Source organism: Aplidium turbinatum, chromosome 12, assembly GCF_918807975.1.
Source record: "Aplidium turbinatum chromosome 12, kaAplTurb1.1, whole genome shotgun sequence".
Lineage (NCBI taxonomy): Eukaryota > Metazoa > Chordata > Ascidiacea > Aplousobranchia > Polyclinidae > Aplidium > Aplidium turbinatum.
The window spans coordinates 12,679,117-12,698,782 of NC_137483.1; the positions used below are offsets into that span (position 1 = coordinate 12,679,117).

Sequence of the window (19,666 nt, forward strand, 5' to 3'; positions counted from 1 at the left end):
GTTAAAAGAAGCGTAAATCGCGTAAACTTTGCGCGATTTACGATTTGTAAAATTTATTGGTGTCTTTCTGTGTGTCTAAAACAAGTCCTGGGGTGTGTTAATAGCCAGATGTCTTGGAAAACAATATAAATTTATACAAATTATATTATATTTTCAACAAAGGGTTCAACTTCGGAATCCAAACTTGGAAAATTTGGGAGGGGCCATGGCCCCGTTCGCCCCCCCCTGGCTACGCCTATGGTACGGTAGCCTATGTGTTCATGTATTGTTTAGTAGCCTATATTCAGGTTAGTTTGTTTTAATTTTTAGAAAACTCGGCTCCTCGGTCGACGCACTGTTGAAGATCCTCTAAATTAACATAATAATATGAGTGTGCCAAATGAAAAATCTGCCATGGATATTTTGAGCAACTTACAGTTTTCTTACCGATACAATTTTTCTACTTTTTGTGTTGCAACTTTTGCTCAATAAATCGTAGATTTTGCACAAATCTGTGACGATGTTTGACAACAAATTATGCTCGCTCACACTTCTTTTTCTATAAGTGCGCTACAAGTATCCGTGTCTAAACTAAGTTACCTTGTGAGTATTTTATTCAAGTCATGCGAACAAAAACTGATTAAACCAGAACAAATCACGATTTTAAACTGTCAACAATTATACAGAAATATTTAAATTTACTAAGTTGCATAAAGACAGCATATAGCTTTGAAGCGATTATCGCATAAATGGCGAGTGTCGATGGTCGATAATACTTTGAGCGATGATCCGCTACGATCTTGCTGAGTCAGTGTTAGGCGTAATCTACTCCAGGCAGAATCACACCATCAAACCTCTCAACAGATAAGCAAGCGTAATGTTGAGAAGTGCAGCTTTTTTCGTAAGTGCAATAATAATGAAAAGTTTGATCAATAATATGTTTCTTTTTCCACCCAACCTGCAAAACACATAAATTGTATTCAATTTACAAAGCACAAAAAAGTGTGATGCACAGCAACGGGCATGAACTCGTTCTGTAGGCTAGGCCTACTTTGAGCACAGTGTGGGTACGGTCATGGTATGGGCTATCATTACTTACAAAAGTATCCATCATTCATTAATAACGTCTTGCTGCAACAAACCATACTCTGTTCTGAAAACAGTGGGCAGACTAATCGCAGAAAAAGCAACACAATATAAAAAGGCCACCAGAGACTAACAGAAATCTCTAAACATTCCCTTTAGCCTACAGCAAGGGTCTCAAATTGCTCTGAGGGCCAAATGAATACTTGTAATTAGCCCGAGAGCCGCAATACGTTTTTGGATTTTGGAAAGTTAAGCTTGTCTCCCTGGCCCGTTCCGATTTTCTAAATATTGCCGATGCGTCCTACAGAGTGTTCGATGCACATTTCAATTCCAGAAATACCTCAACTCTCCAACCTGGCCCCTACAACCTAAGCTGGTGGACCTCCTCCCCAAGTGCATCGTCGCTTCCCACTACTGGGGATGTCGCAGGCCGGTTCTTTGAAGTCTTTAACCTGGCTGTGTTTATTGTAGCATACTCTTCTCGTCGTGTTAGTTATTTTTACCCATGCGTTGTCGATGCTGATAAAACAATTCATCTTCATCATCGTTCAGCAAACAAAACAACACGGTAAGAACGCAATAAAAAAGGTACCGTAGTAAGATTGCAAAAAAGAAATAGTAGCAAGAACAAAGAGATAGAAAAACACTATAAAAAGTGGGAAAATAATTAAAAAAAATAGGCATCGCAGAACTTCGCGTCTGGAAAGCGGAAAATGATTGCGTGAGTTTTCATAAATGAGCGGATTATTATACAATTGTAATCTTAGAAAAGCGTAATCTTATACAATTGGCTTTTGATAAAGCCGCAAATTTATTCACAGCATGATATTCAATAGGAAACCGAAAATCAGCAATTTAATTAACAGCATGACTTTCAGTTTGACATCGAAGTCGGCGACTTACAGGAAATTCCTTTTGTGGGGATCGTGAAAAAATTGTCAAACTAGAGAGAACGTCGAGATATCAGGTGTCGAATTAACCGGCTTGGCTATATACGAAATCAATGGCGTTTTGCCAGACCAGGAAAAAAGCCTTGACTTAGACGGAATGTCGAGTTATCCGCTTTCGATTTAAGCAGTTTCTACTGTATAATAATATGGCTTTTTCCCACGCAATAGAATTGAGCGACAATAGGCTTATGTCGGACGAAGTTTGATGGGCATTTTCAGATTTTTTGAGCAATTTTAAACTGAATTTTATCTTAATAAGAATGAATTTTAATTGTTAAATATTTGAAATTTCAAAAATGTATCGCGGGCCGCGTGTTCAAGACCCTTGCTTTACAACGTTACCAGAGCACAAAGCTGCTTACATCCTGGATATTTCCGTATGAGAAGTTTTCTCAGTTCATCATAAATCCAAATTATGAGCGAAAAAGGCATCGGCAGAAACCACCAATACCATTCCAAGGGATAGAACTTCAGACCGTCAAGTCCAGGACAATAAGTTAAGAAAGTGGCAAGAAGAGTTTCCTCGTACAAACCAATGATCAAAACTTTGTTCCTATAAAAAAAATATTACAATTAGAAATCATATGGGATGTTGTTGCCCACTGCAGTCGCATCGATGACGTTGGCAGAGCTCTCACTTTCTCACATTAATCAAACAAACTTTGCGATGAGTGGAAAGTTAACTCTCCTTTGATGGATCTTGCACTCTGATGGGTCTTTCACTCTTCCTCTGATGGGTCTTGCACTCTTGTTGTTCAAATAGTTTGGAACCTTAGCTTATTTGCTGTTAGCATGCAGGCTAGCATCTTAAATACTTCTCGTAACTGTTTTTAAACAGGCGTTCAGTAGCCTACGTTGTCAACGATCATGTGTTTCTACAGCTATATAAAATGAAGACCTACATACCAGGTAGGCAAAAAAGCAAGGAAGGCCATCTTCATGTCTACCATGTCTATCTTCATGTCTTACAGCATGTCAATTTTTACTTTGCAAAGGCCCAGTCACGTCAGCTGCCAAACGATGTTATTTCGAGTGGTGTGCAGGTGTTTGCACCACTCGGGAAAGTAAACAACAAAGTTCGTTTGAATCAACGTTACCTCATTCCTTGATGAAATATGGACAACCTCCTGGTTTTGCTAATCAGAAGATCAGCCCATTGTACAATCACAATCGATACGAAGAACCCGGTATTTGTCGTGTATTCTACAATCTTTCTTGATTCGTACGTCTGAAATTGTCAGTAATGAATTAATTAATTGAACAGAATGGTTTGAAATGAATTTCTTTTGAAAGAAGCGAAATTCTTGACTCGAAACTCGGAAACACCTTAAAATGAAATGAAGCGATTTTTTGAGTATCTTTATTTCGACCAGACTTTTTTTTGCATTGATTTAACATCAGAATCAAAAATGTCTGCTTTGGCCGATGTGCCCTTGAGTATTTGGATCGTTGTAGCATACACCCAGCAGCTTTTATGCATCGAGTCTTTTATAGGTTACCGTACCAATTGTTCCAATCTTACCCATTCCTGACCGTAAGAATCCATTAAATCATTCAGTCCTCTATTGTCCCAGTCGCTTCTAATCAAAAACAAGTCTCCAGGGAAAAATCCGTTGTCAACAAGAATCACAAAATATGTAAAGAAACCAGCAAGGGCCTGAAGCATTCCTGAAATGAAGTAAACATCAATGAACAACTTTATTATTTTGTTTGTTTGTCGTATCCAGGCTTACACCCGGTGGTTGAAGATTTAGATTAAGTGGGCGGGAAGGCAAGGAAGTCAATCTTCGTGTACACCTTCAGGCATGCCTTTAAGTGGCCTGCCAAAAACACAGCCGCATGATCTTGAGCGGTGTCGAACCGGCACTCTTTCGATTGCCGTTCCAGGGCTCTCACTACTCGACCATGCAGCCGACATTTCTTATTTGATGTAGGTGCAATGCGTTATAGAAGAAAAAGATGCATACCATTGGTGAAAGTTCAAATAAGTTACAAAGGTCAAGGTTGCCAAGTTTATTTGTATCCATCAACTTGCTATTTTTTACGATGAAACAGTGAAAGAAATAAAAAATATCCTTTCAATGAACACCTTTCAATTCTCCAGCTTATAAATAAATTGATCGGTTACAAAATGCACAATTGACGTAGCCATGCAAGGCCTACCTATTTGCCCATAAGCTAGAGAGATCAGACGTTCGTTCACCAGCTTGTCCTTTTGGGAGTCACGTGGTTGACGTTTCATGATGTCATTTTCAGCTACTTCGTACGCAATTGATATTGCAGGTAACTATGAACAAAAAAATCTGAAGATCACGTCTATTTAATGAAAGTTGAAGATTTCACTTTAAAAACAGACTGCTCAAGTTAAGAAAAAAATTCAGAAAAAGAGGTTAAACTTTTGCAAATTTATAGGCATCCTGCCACATTTTGAACGATATTGTGTGACAAAATCAAACCCATTAGCCTACAAAATAAACATAGATGAGAATATGTTTTAATTATTGAACTAGGCTACACAACTTTCCCATCAACTCAAAATTTAAAGCTGATGACTTAAATACTTGTCAGTTCAAAATGCAACCTTCCAAAAACATTAACTTCGACCGTGCAAGATGACATGAGAATTTAAATTCATTTGTTTACTTTGTAACGGAATGGTCTAATTTGGCCTATCTAGTATTCACTTCTATCTAGTATTCGCTTCAGGCTTACCCCTTAAAGCTATACGTTTCAATGTCTCTTTCTAGTAATTTGTAAAACTGTTTCGTTGAAGACACTGAAGTTGGCCTCTGCTTTTATGTTTTTATAATTAGTCTAGGCACGTTTCATAGTGTGATAAATAATTCCAGTTATATTTTGGAAATTTTGGCATCGATTAAGCTTCAACATACAAGATCAGTTCCAAGATCGATGAAGAGGATAGTCACAGTCCCAAGAGGAAGAGGAATCCCTGCAGCAATGAACAGGAGAAAAGGAGTGATCTCAGGGATGTTGGAGGTCAAGGTATAGGCGATCGACTTCTTTAGGTTGTCGAAGATGAGGCGACCTGGAAATTAAGAAGTTCTGCATATGTTATCAGTCTACCACTCACGAAAACGGATCGCAGATATAAAAATAGAAATCTGGTATCTTACACTTGGTACGATTTCCTGTAATGTGAGTAAACAAGGGTTGAAAAGACTTTAAAATGGGCATATAGGCCAATTAGGATCCAGCCTCCTTCACTCTGGAAAACTAAATCTTGAAACCAGCCCCTTCGTTTATTTAGCGCATGATATAGCTTATTTTGTGTCTAATACAAGGCATGGTATGCAAAATGTTAAATTTATAAATACAATTCTCCACCTTCCTCTACTCCAGTAACAATGGAAGCGAAATTGTCATCGAGCAATATCATGTCGGCGGCTTGTTTTGATACGTCACTTCCGGCTATTCCCATAGCAACACCAATGTCGGCTCGTTTCAACGCAGGAGAATCATTCACTCCGTCCCCGGTAACAGCGACGATAGCTCCCTGAAAATTGAATTTGAACAGACTGTATTTTGCTCTTATCATCCCGACTTTTTATATTTTCTGCCTAATATCGATGCTTCGATTACGCTTTACTTTAAAAGTCTACTTGGAAGCAAAACAAACAACGAGATTATGACGTATAGACTGCATAATTATATTTAACACTTAAGAATCAAAACAATAAGCCCTGTTCGGTAACTTTTTTTTTGTTTAGATACAGTTTTCGTCGTCGTGAACAGTATTTTCCAGTATTTTGTTGAAATAGAAGCATGTTTACAGTCGCCCAAGTTGTTTCAGGCCCAGTGGCGGCTCGTGTAATGGTGCTGTGGCGCTGCAGCTCCACCAATTTTTGGGCTCATTCTGCCCGTAAAACACGTCGTGATTTTTCATTATTTTTATCAAATTTGTTTAGGTTTGCAGACCTTTCCAACCTTTTCCTTTGTTGACTGGAAACGCGAGAGGGAAAGAAAAAAAGTTTCTCTCAGAGAGGGAAACTACCTCGTTGTCACATGACTTCCACTCAAGCTTGACCGCTATGATTTCGCTCTGTGAGGCGCTGTGATTTTCCGTGCACCGAAGCGCAAGCGTCATAAAAGCAAACAAACCAAGTCGAAGTCACGTGACAATGACGTAGTTTATCAGTCTGGCAATGCTAACGTTTGCCGTTTTGGCGCTGTCTTGAACAGCGCGCCTAGGGTTGCCATATTGGCGATTTTATCGCCAAATTCAAAAAAATTGCCCATTTTCAAAGGTGTTTGTCTACATATTTGGGGTTTGGTTATTTGGTTCTTTTTTAACTATTTTTTAGAACCGATTTAGTTTAATTAATTGTGTTTGGCGATTCCCTAACCTATATTAACTTACTTGCAGAACAATACATTGCAAAAGTGTTTAGCAACGCTTTCTGTCACAATAATGGCTGCAGCCAATACACCAATTCAATTTATTTTTCCTTGTCTTAATACAAAAGAAACGATATAGTGTAAATAAAATACAGCAACGAAACCAACAAAAGGAAAAAGTTCAAACCGCACAAGTTTTATCTTAACTTTTCATTACAATTTAGAGCTGAAGATGCGCACAGAATGCACCAAATTAAGTGTCATTTTTCAAATTTTTCTGGGGGAGGCCCCCCAAACCCCCCGCCGTTTTACTCGCCTTCGGCGAAGACGCGGCCGGGCTGCGCCCGTCCGCAGCACCACCACTTCCACACCTCACGAGCCGCCACTGTTCAGGCCTACATAACTATTGAAATGTGTTAAAGCAAACACAATAAGTCTACGGTCTCTTTATGTCGCTGCCAATCAGCTTAGGTCCAAGTTTGGAAATTGTTCTACCGAAATTAAAAATGTAATGTACCAATCATATTGTATTTGGATGCCAAGCAATGTATGGTTCGCAGCTATGGTGTAACTATAAAACTTCTACTTTAAATCGCATAGAAGTTGCTTACAACGACTCGTACAGAGTTATCCACAAGTTGTCGAGATGCGACAGTGCTAGAGTGTATCAGGTACAGAACGACGTGTTAACATTTGATGCTCTATTAAGAAAAAATTGCTATGCATTTGTAGAACGTTGCAAAAGATCAATTAATCCGCTTTTGTGCAATGTTATGTCTTCTGATTGCTACTTTAATTCTACATTTTATATTCACTACAACAGTATTTTGTACGTTGTTTGAAACGTTGTTTGATGTAGCCTGCTTGATGTTGTGTTAGTCTGATATTTTATGTGATGACTGTTAAAAATTTGAATTCTATGGACTTTGAGTCTGATTGCAAATAAATAAATAAAAAAAATAAAAATAAAATTTGGTGTTAACATGTTGGCCTTGCAGTGAAATTGTAAGTCAATTACCAATCTCTGGCAGCCTTCAACGATTATCAACTTTTGCTGAGGCGAGGTTCTGGCAAATACAATTTCAGTGTGATAACGTAGAATGTTATCCAGCTGTTCACTGTTCATTTCCGCCAACTTTGACCCACTTGTGACTACAGCTTTCACGTCCCTGAACACAAAAGAACGTCATAATCTACCAGCTTTTTCTTCTTTTGATTAATTGCGTTAGTTTTCACGTAGGATTGTACTATTTCACGTTCACAACGTCAAACAGTTTTTAAAAGCTTAGAAATGCAGGTATCAGTGTGGTTTTGTGTAGGCCTACGCTTACGACCTGACGTGCAGTTTAAGTAGGCTATCTCGCCGTTTTTGGGAATCGGCACCGTGGAGTCGGACCAAAATAACCGACTCCGCAAGATTTAAAAAACCGTTTTCGATAATGACATAGTCAAACCCTCTCTACTCTTCAGCCTTGTAGGCTACTTCTAGATTCTAGAATATTCGGTAGCATTGCTGTCTGTCGTATCGGGCCGTTGGTACACACGTAGGAAATCTATATTCAGTGCAAATATTCCAATAATGTATGTTTTAATCGTGTTAAAGTTAAACTAAATAATTCTACCAACGAAGCTAGATAGTTAAAGTTTGTTTTGTTTTACTAAACGAACCAAATCTAAAAATTCCTGAGTCATTATGACGTACATAGGCTTAATCAGTGATGATAACAAATTTAGCTCCTTAGTTTGTATGGGACTACTAAACGAATACGATGAAAAATAAAATGTAAGTCTACCTTGGATCAATGTCTTCAACTGGGATGTTCAATCTTTCCGCTTTATCTTCTATGGTTTCATTTCCAGCTGAAATAATCCCAACACCTTTGGCAATAGCCTTAGCTGTAATGGGATGATCACCGGTTACCATTATCACCTGCAGAGAACAATAATATGAACAATTGCGACAGTTTTTCAACAAATTTAATAATGAAAACCTGCATGGAAGTTGAAACTTTGCTAAATCAGATAATTGAACTTGGTAGAAAACAAAACAGTGGTAGATCAACTATTCCAGTGGCTTAACTAACACCACAAGTAGCGTTGACAGGGCGCCCAGAGGTTATTTTTGGCCCCCGGCCCGGAACGCTTTTAGGGGCTCATACCCTTTTCAAGGGGCCCGGGAACATGAAGAAACCACCGACGAAACTTTTTCATACAAGTATCTTGGTTTAAGGTTCGAAAATCTCATTTATGTCGGGCCCAACTTATCCTCTCGACTGCGCTGAACACCACCTTCTCTTGCAAGTAACAGTTGCACCTCACCCCTTAGTTTGATTAATCACGTCATAGCAGTTCGCTTGTTTGACCTTAGTAGCTTACTAAGGACCAATAAGATTGATGCTGCAAACGGTAATATAGTTAAAAGAACCTTAATTCCAGCGCTTCTACATTTTCCAACAGCATCAGGAACAGCGGCTCTGGGTGGGTCGATCATCGACATCAATCCAACGAATGTGAGGTTTTCCAAAGGAAAGTTGACGTCGTCAGTGTCGAATTGAAAGCCTGGTGGAAACGTGTCCAGCGGCAAATATTCGTGACAAAATCCTACAGTGAATAAGAAATGATAATAAGTGGAAGTATCTCCACAAATTATGCAAAATATAAGATATTGCTTTGTTTTTGCAGGTGGAGTTTGAAATCGAAATTATTCACAAGATTAATTTTTATCCAAATATTTAGTTGAAACTTGACAGAGGGGTCCAGGCAGTGGCGTATCCTGGTTGGTTGAGCAAGGGAAGCAATATAACTCGTGGGGGGTTAGAGCATGCCGAAGGCACGTGTATCCTAGGGGTCCGGGGGTATGCCCCCTTAGGAAATTTTTTGCAAAATTACACTCAAATAATGGATTATAATGCTTTCTAGAAACACTTTTAGGGTAATATTTGTATGAAATTTATTAGCAGATAAACAGCTGTTAACTTATTAAAGGTAGCTCTTACACACAAACGGGCAAAATATGCTGCTAAAATTAGAGAACACCAAAAACCCAGCTACAGCTACCTACTGCTGAAGTAGCTGCTGAAGTAGCCAGAACTCATTTCAGTCAAGTCAATTCTAGTCTAGACCTCACATATCATGTCTAATGCCAAAGTCTACCCAGCCAAGATAACAGTGTAAAGCCAACATTTGGCTCAAACTTTTGCTTACTAGGCCGATATTATAACCATAACAGCGCCTTAGATGTTCTCATTACCTAGCGTCCTAGCTCAATGACACAATATCCAACAGATCAGAATTGCCAGACTATGAAAAGGCCTTAAAGCCAAAATAATACAAAAAAGGCCAAAACAAGGAAAATATTAGACAAAAAGGCCAAATGGATATAGGCCTATTTACCTGTTTCTATTAAAAATTATAAAATGTAGGCTACATATATTTTATGACTTGTAGCGGATTTTAATAAACTGTAGCAAAAATAATTTTGAAAGTATCCCAAAAAATAGCAAATATAAAAATACTGTAGCGGATGAGTTTTAATCGGCCACATTATGAGTATAAACAAGTATAGAACATGTATTGAACAATGGTGAATATGGTTTTATCTGGTAAGGTTACGATATTTGAGAAATATTGATTATGCATTTTGAAGAGTTAATTTAAAAAAAAGCCTAATTCGAGGAATTCGTCCAATCTGGCAACTCTGGAAGCAATTTAAATATTGCTTCCATCGATTTGTTAAAAGAAACATAAATCTCGCAAACTTTGCGCTGCTTTTTTTTCTTTTTCTCTTACTTGTTTCTCCTTATAGCAAAAACGAGAGCAAGGGAAGCGATACAATCTTTGCATCCGTAAGCTTCCAACTTTTTTAAAATTAAAACCGAGCTGAAATCATACGGGGGCGTGAGTGAGAAACTGTTCTAATTCGTATTCAGGTAAATACGAAATCCTTTTACTTAAAAATATCATCTTTTCTTTTTTCAATTTTGGCAGGGGAAGCAATGCTTCCCTTGCTTCCATTGAGGATACGCCCCTGGGTCCAGGGGCTTTTGAACCTGGGCGCGGAGCCTTTCCAAGGGGCCAGGAAATATGAAGAAATCACAGCGTATTCTTTAGATATTGTGCGTTTTTCTTAAAAGTGTTTTGATTTGGGGGCCAAGGATCTCATTGGTACCGGGCCCGAAATATCTTCTCAACGGCCCTGATTATAACACCTGAATTTGAAAAGTCATAGTCGATGAACTATGCCACGCGATTGATTCCACCATACGTCTTACCTAGAACTCGCTCCCCAAGACCACCCAGCTCCAAGTAAGCGGTATTAAAATCATCTCTCCATTTGTCGGTCATTTTTTCTACTTCTCCCTTGTAAAGAACCTCATTGCAGCGATCCAAGATGCGCTCGGGAGCTCCCTTCATCACCAGGAGATATCGCTTATCGTTCTCGTCTTCGGTTTCATGAATGGAAACCTACATATAGGACTTATGAATAATTGGATCTGTAGCTTGCCTTCAAGAACTAATAAAAGGCTTCCGTACTGTCGAAGCACGAGACGTTTTCCATAAGCTACAGTTCAACCATCAATGCCATGTAGCTTCACTTCAGCAAAGACAATATAGGTACCGTACAATCGTACATTACAGTAAATAGGCTACTACGTCACTTTATATGCATTGTAGCGACCTATGCAGTGTAAAACGTCAAGAAAGGACAACGGTTCAAGAGCTCTTGTGTCAACAAATCCAACATAAGCATTATAGGCTATATGTGCAGGGTTGGAAGTAACGACTAGTTGTCACTAGTCGATGCTTATACCCATTCCTCTTAAAATAAATATCGAATGCGCGTTATTCACTGCTTTTTTATGCAAGCAACGAAATCATTATTCGTTTTTCACTAATCGATATTTAGGAGAACCACTGAACTGAATCATTTTTTGTTGTACACATACTTCGTCGTCAATACGAATTTAAGAGATTTAGTTTTCGAATTACTATCCGACCTAGTCCTCTTCCGGTTTTCGAACTTTAAAGGATTAAGGAAAATTTTGCGGCAATACAGTTCAGAAAAACCATTCCAGTGAGAGTCGTTAACAGTGCTGCCAACCTTGCGGTTTTCCCGCAAGTTTGGGCTTGTTTTTTTGATTTTGCGGGTTGCTTGTTTTTTGGCCAGTCAAAAGTTTTTAAAATTTATTTTTAGTAATTGCTATCCATTGCTTTTTTTTAATTATCGATAGCTGAAAGTCATTCCTTTTTTAGGCACTATCGAATAGTGAAATAGTCATTGCTTTTTGACCAACGACTTCCAACCCTGGCTATGTGCTTGTACGGCTAGCACGCGGTAGCAAATACCAATTCAACGCAAGTCAGACCAACCTGGTACTTATTGGTAGAGTTAAATGGAATTTCTGCAACTTTAGCATTTCGTAGTCTCCTATTTTCAACGTCTCCCAGAGTAAGCTCGACACACTTGAGTAAGGCAGATTCAGAAGCATCACCTAATAAGGAAATGCATAAAATAGTTTGAGAAAAATGCTCTCTTGTTAAACAAAGTTTAGCATGTGTAGCTTACGTAGACCGTGTGTGGAAAGCTGCTGAAAAGAAACCACTTTCTAACACAAATATGCTACATTACATGACGACATGTGGTTTTCTAGACAACGTTTTATTGTGAAAAGATGAAACCAATATTCCCCCTTTCTTCCTCTTACCTTCTAGCAATCTTTTTATTTAAAGTAAGCTACGTTCAGTTCACACTGAAACAAAGAAGTTTTTGAAACTGTCTCAGCCGACCGATGTGCGGAGAGAAGGCTATGCGGTTATGTTCCGTAGCAGCGTATTGTAGTCTACCAAAAGTGGTGTGAGAATCCAAAATTAACAATTTCGAAAATAATGCGGAGAGGAGTTTGATTCCAGTTTGTTTTCTGACTCGGTTGATGAGCGTAGCCTACTGAAGTTTTGGTTGTACTGTATTCACCATTGTGCAAAATCGCTTCGCCGATACTGAACGCGTAAACACTCACTAACGCTATTGCCCGAACGACAGCTGCTACCTACGTTTTTAATATACGAAGCCTACAGGTGGCGGAAACTGCGTCAGTGCTTGTATTTTACTGTACCTTAGAGGAGACAAACAAAACATCGGAAGCATCACTGTCAGAAAATCGTTCTTCCAAAATATAGGCTAATCTACTGTTGTATAAAACGTTTGTAAGATAGCTTATTTTCACTTTACTATTAGGCTATGTTGCATGCCGTGTGGTTTCTAGAATTTATTTGTCTCTGTTTCAAGAAAATCACCTCTTTACCAAACTTGTACTGTTGCATAACATAACCAATTTACCACATACTTTCCTTGTTGGTTGGTGAAATGACCAGGGTACTTCTTGTTTAAACTTACCGTATGTTACTTTTGGGCCAAACCGATAAAATCGACATCATTTGTGAGATTTAATGCAAGATCAAATCAGTTGAAAATTTTGCATGTTTTTGTGCATTGAAAGCTCATCCAGTAGTTTTGAGAGATAATAATAACCTCATTTTATTTGGAAGCTGTCATCAACTTAAAGCACCCGAACGGAAGTACTAATAGTGTTAAGAGTGCTTTCCCACTGGCTACAAGTTCTTCACAACAAAATTCGATCGAAGCTTTGTAGTACACTATTATAGTTGTTCTTTTTTCATGAAATGATTTGGCAGTTTCATTTTTCAGGTCAATTTTCGTTGGCTGAAAAGATCATTGCTGAAATTTTGATAAAACGTCACTCACCGGCTGTGTCACGTTTTAACACTGGAATCTTCGATTGACCCGGAAGAAAAGTTGCGCGATTGCACAATAATGCGATACGTGACAGAGCTTTCCACGAGTCTGAATTCAGATCAGCGTTGTCACCTGAAAAATATTGTTACGTCAGAAACTTTCATCGCAAACCCAGCACCGACAAGTATTACGTAACAACAGTTTCATTGCATTAAAAGTTGCTCCTTTTGCCGTATCCAAGCTAACGTCCAGTCATTGCACATTGAGATTAAGTGGAAGGCAAGGCAGCCCATTTTCACGTTCAACTTCAAGCATGTTTTATACCTGTTTGACCAAGACACAGTTGCGCGCTCTGGCAGATCAAACAGACGTCCTTTAGAGCATCCAGGGCTCTCATCACTCGGCCACACAGTCAACTATTAGTCTTACTGTATGAAAACTAAGCATTTGCTGTTATAAATATGACACATCATAATATGATAAAAAAAGGGCATATAGTTAAGTATTGTCTAAAATGAATGGTGCCATAGTCAAGTACGTTGATTGCTTGAACTTTGTTTGGTCACCTGACTGGTTTTCGGTTGTGTCTGCCTCCACGATTTCTTTATCAAACCACATATGAGCGACTGTCATACGATTTTGCGTCAGTGTTCCAGTTTTATCAGAGCAGATTGTCGAAGTGGAGCCAAGTGTTTCCACAGCCTCCAAGTTTTTTACCAGGCAGTTCTTACGTGCCATTCGCTTTGCAGTGAGCGTCAAACACACCTAAAATAGATTGAAAGAGTTAGTTGATCAAAGGTCTTTGCACACAAACGCTAAAACAAACTAAGACAAAACACGGAAGGAAGTTGGTATTCTTCCTTTTTAGCACTGTGTATCTGAGATTCATTGCAAACTGTTTAAGATATGTTGAACATCTGATGATCCTTAGTACTGGTAAACTATTTTTTAGCTGCAAAAATCCAATTTTGAAACGGATTAGGTTATTTATAATTTTGTATTTTGTAATCACAACAAAGTTTTTCAATATTAAATCCTTGCAGAAGCGCGAAAACTTTCAGGTGTCAAAAAAGCGCATTTTCAAGTGCGCACGCACAACCACTCAAAAAGGAAGTTTTCGTGCATATGCCAGGCTTGTGGCATCGCGCCAAGCTCCTTACTATCATTTTCGTTGGAAATGTGTTTCAGGGATACGATTCCAGATAGCAAAATTTATCATTATTACATTAATTCAACGCCTGCAGACGTTGAATCAATGTAAAAATGATAAATTTTGCTGTCTGGAGAACTTGGACGTAAGTTTGTTCATGTGAGAAGAAAACCCAGTCAAATGGTTCAGTACCAAACTTTTTTATGCAAATGTCGCATTTTTGGTGTAAAGTATAGCAAACGGAGACGCAAGTTTCTACATTTGTCATCTATAGAAGGGAAGATAAACAGTAGAAGAAACAAAGGCAGACCAAGAATGATTTAGACAACAAACATCATTAAGTTATAAAAGTGCAGTACGAACAGGTCATGATCAAGAACAATGGCGCATTATATGCAACCCTCAATACGAGGAAGGCACATGATGATGATGATGATGGCATATCATATGATTTATCATATAATAAAAACCAAAGCGATTGTTCTAACCGAAACCGGGATTTAACCCAAGGGTCTCAAACACGCGGCCCGCGAGAATTCTTGGTGCGGCCCGCGATGCATTTTTAAACTTTGAAATAATTAACAATTGCAGTATATATTTTTTCTATTTTTAGTAAATATATTGAAAAAGGTAAAATTGCGCACAAAAATCTGAAAAACTCAACAAGCTTCACAGGACTGTTTAGCACTATACCGTCGCCCCATTTTATTGTCTACGAGAAACTCGAATTGTTACATCACAGTCACATTGCCTATTCACTTATTTTGTCGTTTCGCAATAGTAACCTTAGTTTTGCTAAAGTCAGTTCTTCAAGGGTTTAGTTTTTTCACGCTTTTGAAAGTTGATTGCAAGATTTTTGCTTTCCAGGTCCGTCGCTTCGTTTCCGTTCTTTTGCTTTCGTACAGTGTTTTTCCATCTCTTTGTTCTTACTACCGGTACCTTTTCTTACGATCTAACGTTCTTGGTATGTTCTTACTACCTTTTTTATTGAGTTTTAACTGTTATTTTCTTTATTTGCATGGGTCAACAGAATCGAATTAGTCATAATCTTGAAAGCTGTGTTTTTAGGAATAAAAAGGAGTGAACAAGCTTTAAAACCATATCATTCTAACATAGCCTAAAGATCACTTACTGTAACGGTGGCAAGCAATCCTTCCGGCACATTAGCTACAATAATCCCAATAAGAAAAATAACAGATTGAAGTAGGCCGTACTCAAGAACAACGGCAATAATGAAAAACGTCACACCAAGGAAAACTGCCACCGCGGTTATGATGTGAATAAAATATTCAATTTCCCGCGCTATGGGAGTCTTGCCGCTGGACAACCCGGAAGTTAAAGATGCTATTCTTCCCATTATTGTGTTGTCTCCACATCTTATCACCATTCCCGTACCTGACCCTGAAAGTATATTTCTCTTAATAATAATTCAGCACTACTGTCATGAAGATTTATTTTGCCTTGTTTCAACATCGCTTTCCACGCATGTGTACTCTGTATATGAAACAGCAGAATGAGTCAAGAGTATGCCTAATAGGCCTACAACTGCACAAGGGACTGATCAGCACAGGGTACTTTCCCAGCCATCAAACTAGTCATTTTTTACATTGATTGAACCTTTGCAGATATTGAATCAATGTAAAAATGACTTATTTGCTGGCTGGGATCGTTCAGTGTTGGCTTTATCGTAGCCTACATTCTAAACCGACAGTGCAAGAAATACAGTATATAGGCTACTTCCAATCGAACCTTCAACGCAGTTGGTCGAGAAAAAGGCAATGTTTCTTGTTTCAAGAGGGTTTTCGTGTGAAAAATCTACTCCTCTTGCTTGAGGCTCAGATTCCCCGGTCAAAGAAGAATTATCCACCTAAATATATAAACAACCACGTTTTATTTTGAATAGTGCTTTCGTATGCTGATTACAAATAGACGTGATGACTGTCCTCTTGAAAGTAACAGTCACAAGATACTCAAGCAGATTTACTTCTAATAACTGCCATTCAGTATAAAATTTGTGTTGGTATTGGCAGCAATCGAATTTGATATAAATCATTACAACATAACGCCACTGACATTACATACAAGTGCTTTTAATGAAAACGAAACATTCACATCGCCTTCAAAACTTTTGCTGATGGATGAATTTGTTTCACTCAACGTATAGACCTTCATTCCTGAACTTGAAAGGATGCGAATGTCCGCAGGAATTTTGTCTCCTCCTTTGACTTCCACTATATCTCCCAGAACTATGTTTGATGCAAGAATCTGTGTCTTTTCTCCATTGCGAATCACAAGAGCTTGCTGAGAAGCGATGCAATAAATCAGAAAATTTTAAAGTTTTACTTTTCACAATCTGATATACAGGATACTACTGTACTTTACAAAAATAAATCTTATAAAGTTCGTGGAGCAAGAGTTCATACAATATGACATTTGTTGCAAAATAATGATATCGTTCTTTACAAAAACAGTTTGTTATTGAGAGCGATTGAAATCTTGGACCACTTGTTTACAAACTATACGCAAACCTACGTTTATGTTTATTCAAATTAACATTATTCTGATATAGTCTATCCCCTGAGTCTATCAAGACTTAATTGCAAACTTGCATAGGTACAAATCATTTTCTTGCTTTTAATTTTTGTTCAGCCATTGATTGGTTCGAAAACAGGGATGTAAACCTCTCAAACAGTGTATTTGATTGGTTTTAAAACTAATGAGCCGTTACCTGAGGCACCATATTTTTAAACGACTCCATAATCTTTGAGCTTTTCGACTCTTGGTAATATTGAAAGCATCCGGTTACAAGCACAACAACCGCTAGGGCAATCCCCAAGTAAAGCTGAAAGTTTTTAATTTTAGTTATAATGTGCTAATGATGCCAAACAAATCTTGATATGTGCTAAGTGCTTGACAAAAAACGTGACATGATTTCAGCAGTTGAAGGTAAACCAGCTTAGTTGAAACCAGTTTCCAAAACTAGGACAGAATACGCTACGTAAGGTTGTGCTGGATCCTTTGACTGCCTTAGTACAGCAGAAATAAGTTTTAAAAAGCTTGACTCAGCTGACCATCCCTAAATAAGCTTAGCTCAGAATGTCGACCTCATTAACATACAGTAAAATAGTAAGCTTTATGAAGTTTTGCATGGATTGAAAAAGCAAAATTCTTCAACTGCTTGTTAAACTCAAGGTACTCTTTTAACCGGAATATGTTACACTTTACACGAGGTGAATTCAATCATGAGAAGGACTTAATAATTTGAACATAATAAATGAATACTTACATTATCTTCCGTCACTGTTGTAGGATTTTGTACAGCATCAATGATGTACGCAATAAAGCAAAGCAAAGCACCAAACCACAACAATGTTGCGAAACCACCGAATAAAGTCTTAGCAAACTTGATCCATTCAGGAGTGGTTTCAGGAGGAGTTAGAGCATTTGGACCATATTTTTCTAGCAATTCAGCCGCTTTTTCTGCAGAATGACCCTGCAAATAAATAATATAAAAATATACTTAAAATAAGAAAATACTCTATAGTTATGAATATTATATAATAAATCAATAACACGATTACATAAAATAGAGACAGTCTGCTGTCAGAGACATGTAAATTATTAAAGCAATTCAAAACCAATCTTTGTTTTGTCATAACAAAATGAAACAAAATCAAGACAACGAATTTTTTGTGAAACCTAAAATACATATTTCGAATCGTTTTCTGAGCTGACTACTCCTCTAAGGCCAAGTGATTGTGTAATCGTGTCGCAACAAAACTAAAATGCTTTTTCTTGGAAATAAGTAAAAACTAAAAGTTAAGGCAAAACCATAGGCACACGAAGCCGAGCAACGTGATCAAGTTTAACATCTTCAAGTTTATTACATATAGAAACACAAAACTACGCAACAAATTAAGTATCGAACGTTTTCGACATCACAAGATGTCCTCTTCAGGAATAATATTCATACAACTTAACTACATCTGAATAAAATACAATGGTTAAACTAAATTTATAAACAGGAAAAGACAAAAAACTGCACAGTGCTTCTGACTAGCTCAAACTCAACGATAGGCTCCACAAGAATCAAAGGTAACTGCATCAAAAGGTGTTAAACAGATCACATGATATGGTAGAAAGGCAAGGTGAGAAAAAATTAATTTAGTTTTTTCGAAAAAACGATGATGTGATGTCGAAAACGTTCGATACTCAATTTGTTGCGTAGTTTTGTGTTTCTATATGTAATAAACTTGAAGATGTTAAACTTGATCACGTTACTCGGCTTCGTATATGCCTATGGTTCAACAAGACAAACTCTCTACCGAAGCTCTATTAAGTCAAAACGTAAGACAATATTTTTGTTCGGAACAACCCTCGTAAAAATCCACAACCCGGAAAGCAAACATTGCTATTTTTACATCGATTCAACGTCACTAGACGTTTAAAAACAGCAGTTATTGTGTACCGCACTGTTATAGAATCTGATTAGAAAATAAAATTATTTCTCTCTCTCTCTCAATTGCCTACCTACACCACCAGTCGCATAGTTTATTGCAAGGCAAGCTCTGAATATTATTGGTGTGAATCTATTCGAAGCCAAATTCTTATTAAAGTGAAAACCTATTGCGAGATCTTGTTGGCAAAAACATACCTGCGTTAGATTGGCTTCTAATCTAGAACAAAGTTCTTCCAGTGGTATTTTATGGTCATCCTGAAACATACATCATTATACGTAAAAAGGTACTTTCAGTCGTAGAGTATGTGAATTACAAGTAGGCTACTGTTAAACAAATTGTAAAAGTAAGCCGTAGTTTAATCGTAATGGAATCATTTTATGTTTGTTTACGAAACGCACCATAACAACTTCTTTTTTTAAATCACTCATGTTATTTTTTCCCTTGGCTGGTTTAGATCCATTTCGCACTTCAACATCTCCATCTGGTTCTCCATTCAAATTTGTGGTTGAGTAACCACTCTCCGCCATCACCTTTCAATCACTTTAAATTTCCAACTACTGTAAGTTGTTTGTTGACTTGCTCGAAAATGGCCTACGCTATTTAGCCTCAGCCTATAAGCAAAATAATAACGTTACTTAACAATAGACTAATATCGTTCATGCAGAACTTTTTGTCGTTAATAATGACGTAACTTAATGGTAGACTAATATTGTTAATGCAAAATATTTTGTCTTTTTTACAATACTAGGCTAGTCTACCTTACGTGCGTTTTTTCAGAAAAAGATTGTTTTATTTTCTAAGCTAACTTTTATAGTTGGCCTATTTAACGAGACAGAATTTTAGATCTCACTTCGTTCTTTTCAGTAAATCTCAGTGAAAGCAAAATCGGTTCAATTGATAAAACTTTTGCATTACTCAAACCGAGAATACT

At 37.7% G+C, this 19,666-nt stretch overlaps 1 protein-coding gene across 1 annotated transcript; it reads right to left on the minus strand.

The window, feature by feature from the left end:
* Positions 1-581: 581 nt before the first annotated feature.
* LOC145781013 (sodium/potassium-transporting ATPase subunit alpha-3-like) lies at positions 582-19,326 on the minus strand. Its single transcript, XM_082592717.1, has 21 exons — positions 19,134-19,326; positions 18,930-18,989; positions 17,562-17,768; positions 17,004-17,117; positions 16,442-16,576; positions 16,025-16,142; positions 15,408-15,676; positions 13,692-13,890; positions 13,135-13,257; positions 11,742-11,863; positions 10,643-10,835; positions 8,797-8,972; positions 8,165-8,301; positions 7,390-7,540; positions 5,361-5,529; positions 4,907-5,061; positions 4,179-4,302; positions 3,538-3,683; positions 3,113-3,243; positions 2,378-2,568; positions 582-937 (listed from the first exon to the last, which is right to left on the minus strand). Exons 1-21 carry the CDS (start codon positions 19,260-19,262, stop codon positions 909-911), a joined length of 3,078 nt encoding a protein of 1,025 aa, XP_082448843.1. The 5' UTR covers positions 19,263-19,326; the 3' UTR covers positions 582-908.
* Between the last annotated feature and the right edge of the window lie 340 nt (positions 19,327-19,666).

Bases quoted from the DNA above. Each gene is read 5' to 3' on its own strand.
- LOC145781013 (XM_082592717.1), bottom strand. From the start codon at position 19,262: ATGGCGGAGAGTGGTTACTCAACCACAAATTTGAATGGAGAACCAGAT. The intron at 16,577-17,003 runs GTAACGGCTCAT...ATCGCTTCTCAG, and splicing joins TTAAAAATATGGTGCCTCAG to CAAGCTCTTGTGATTCGCAA. The intron at 7,541-8,164 runs GTAGACTTACAT...TTTTGTGTTCAG, and splicing joins GTTGAAGACATTGATCCAAG to GGACGTGAAAGCTGTAGTCA.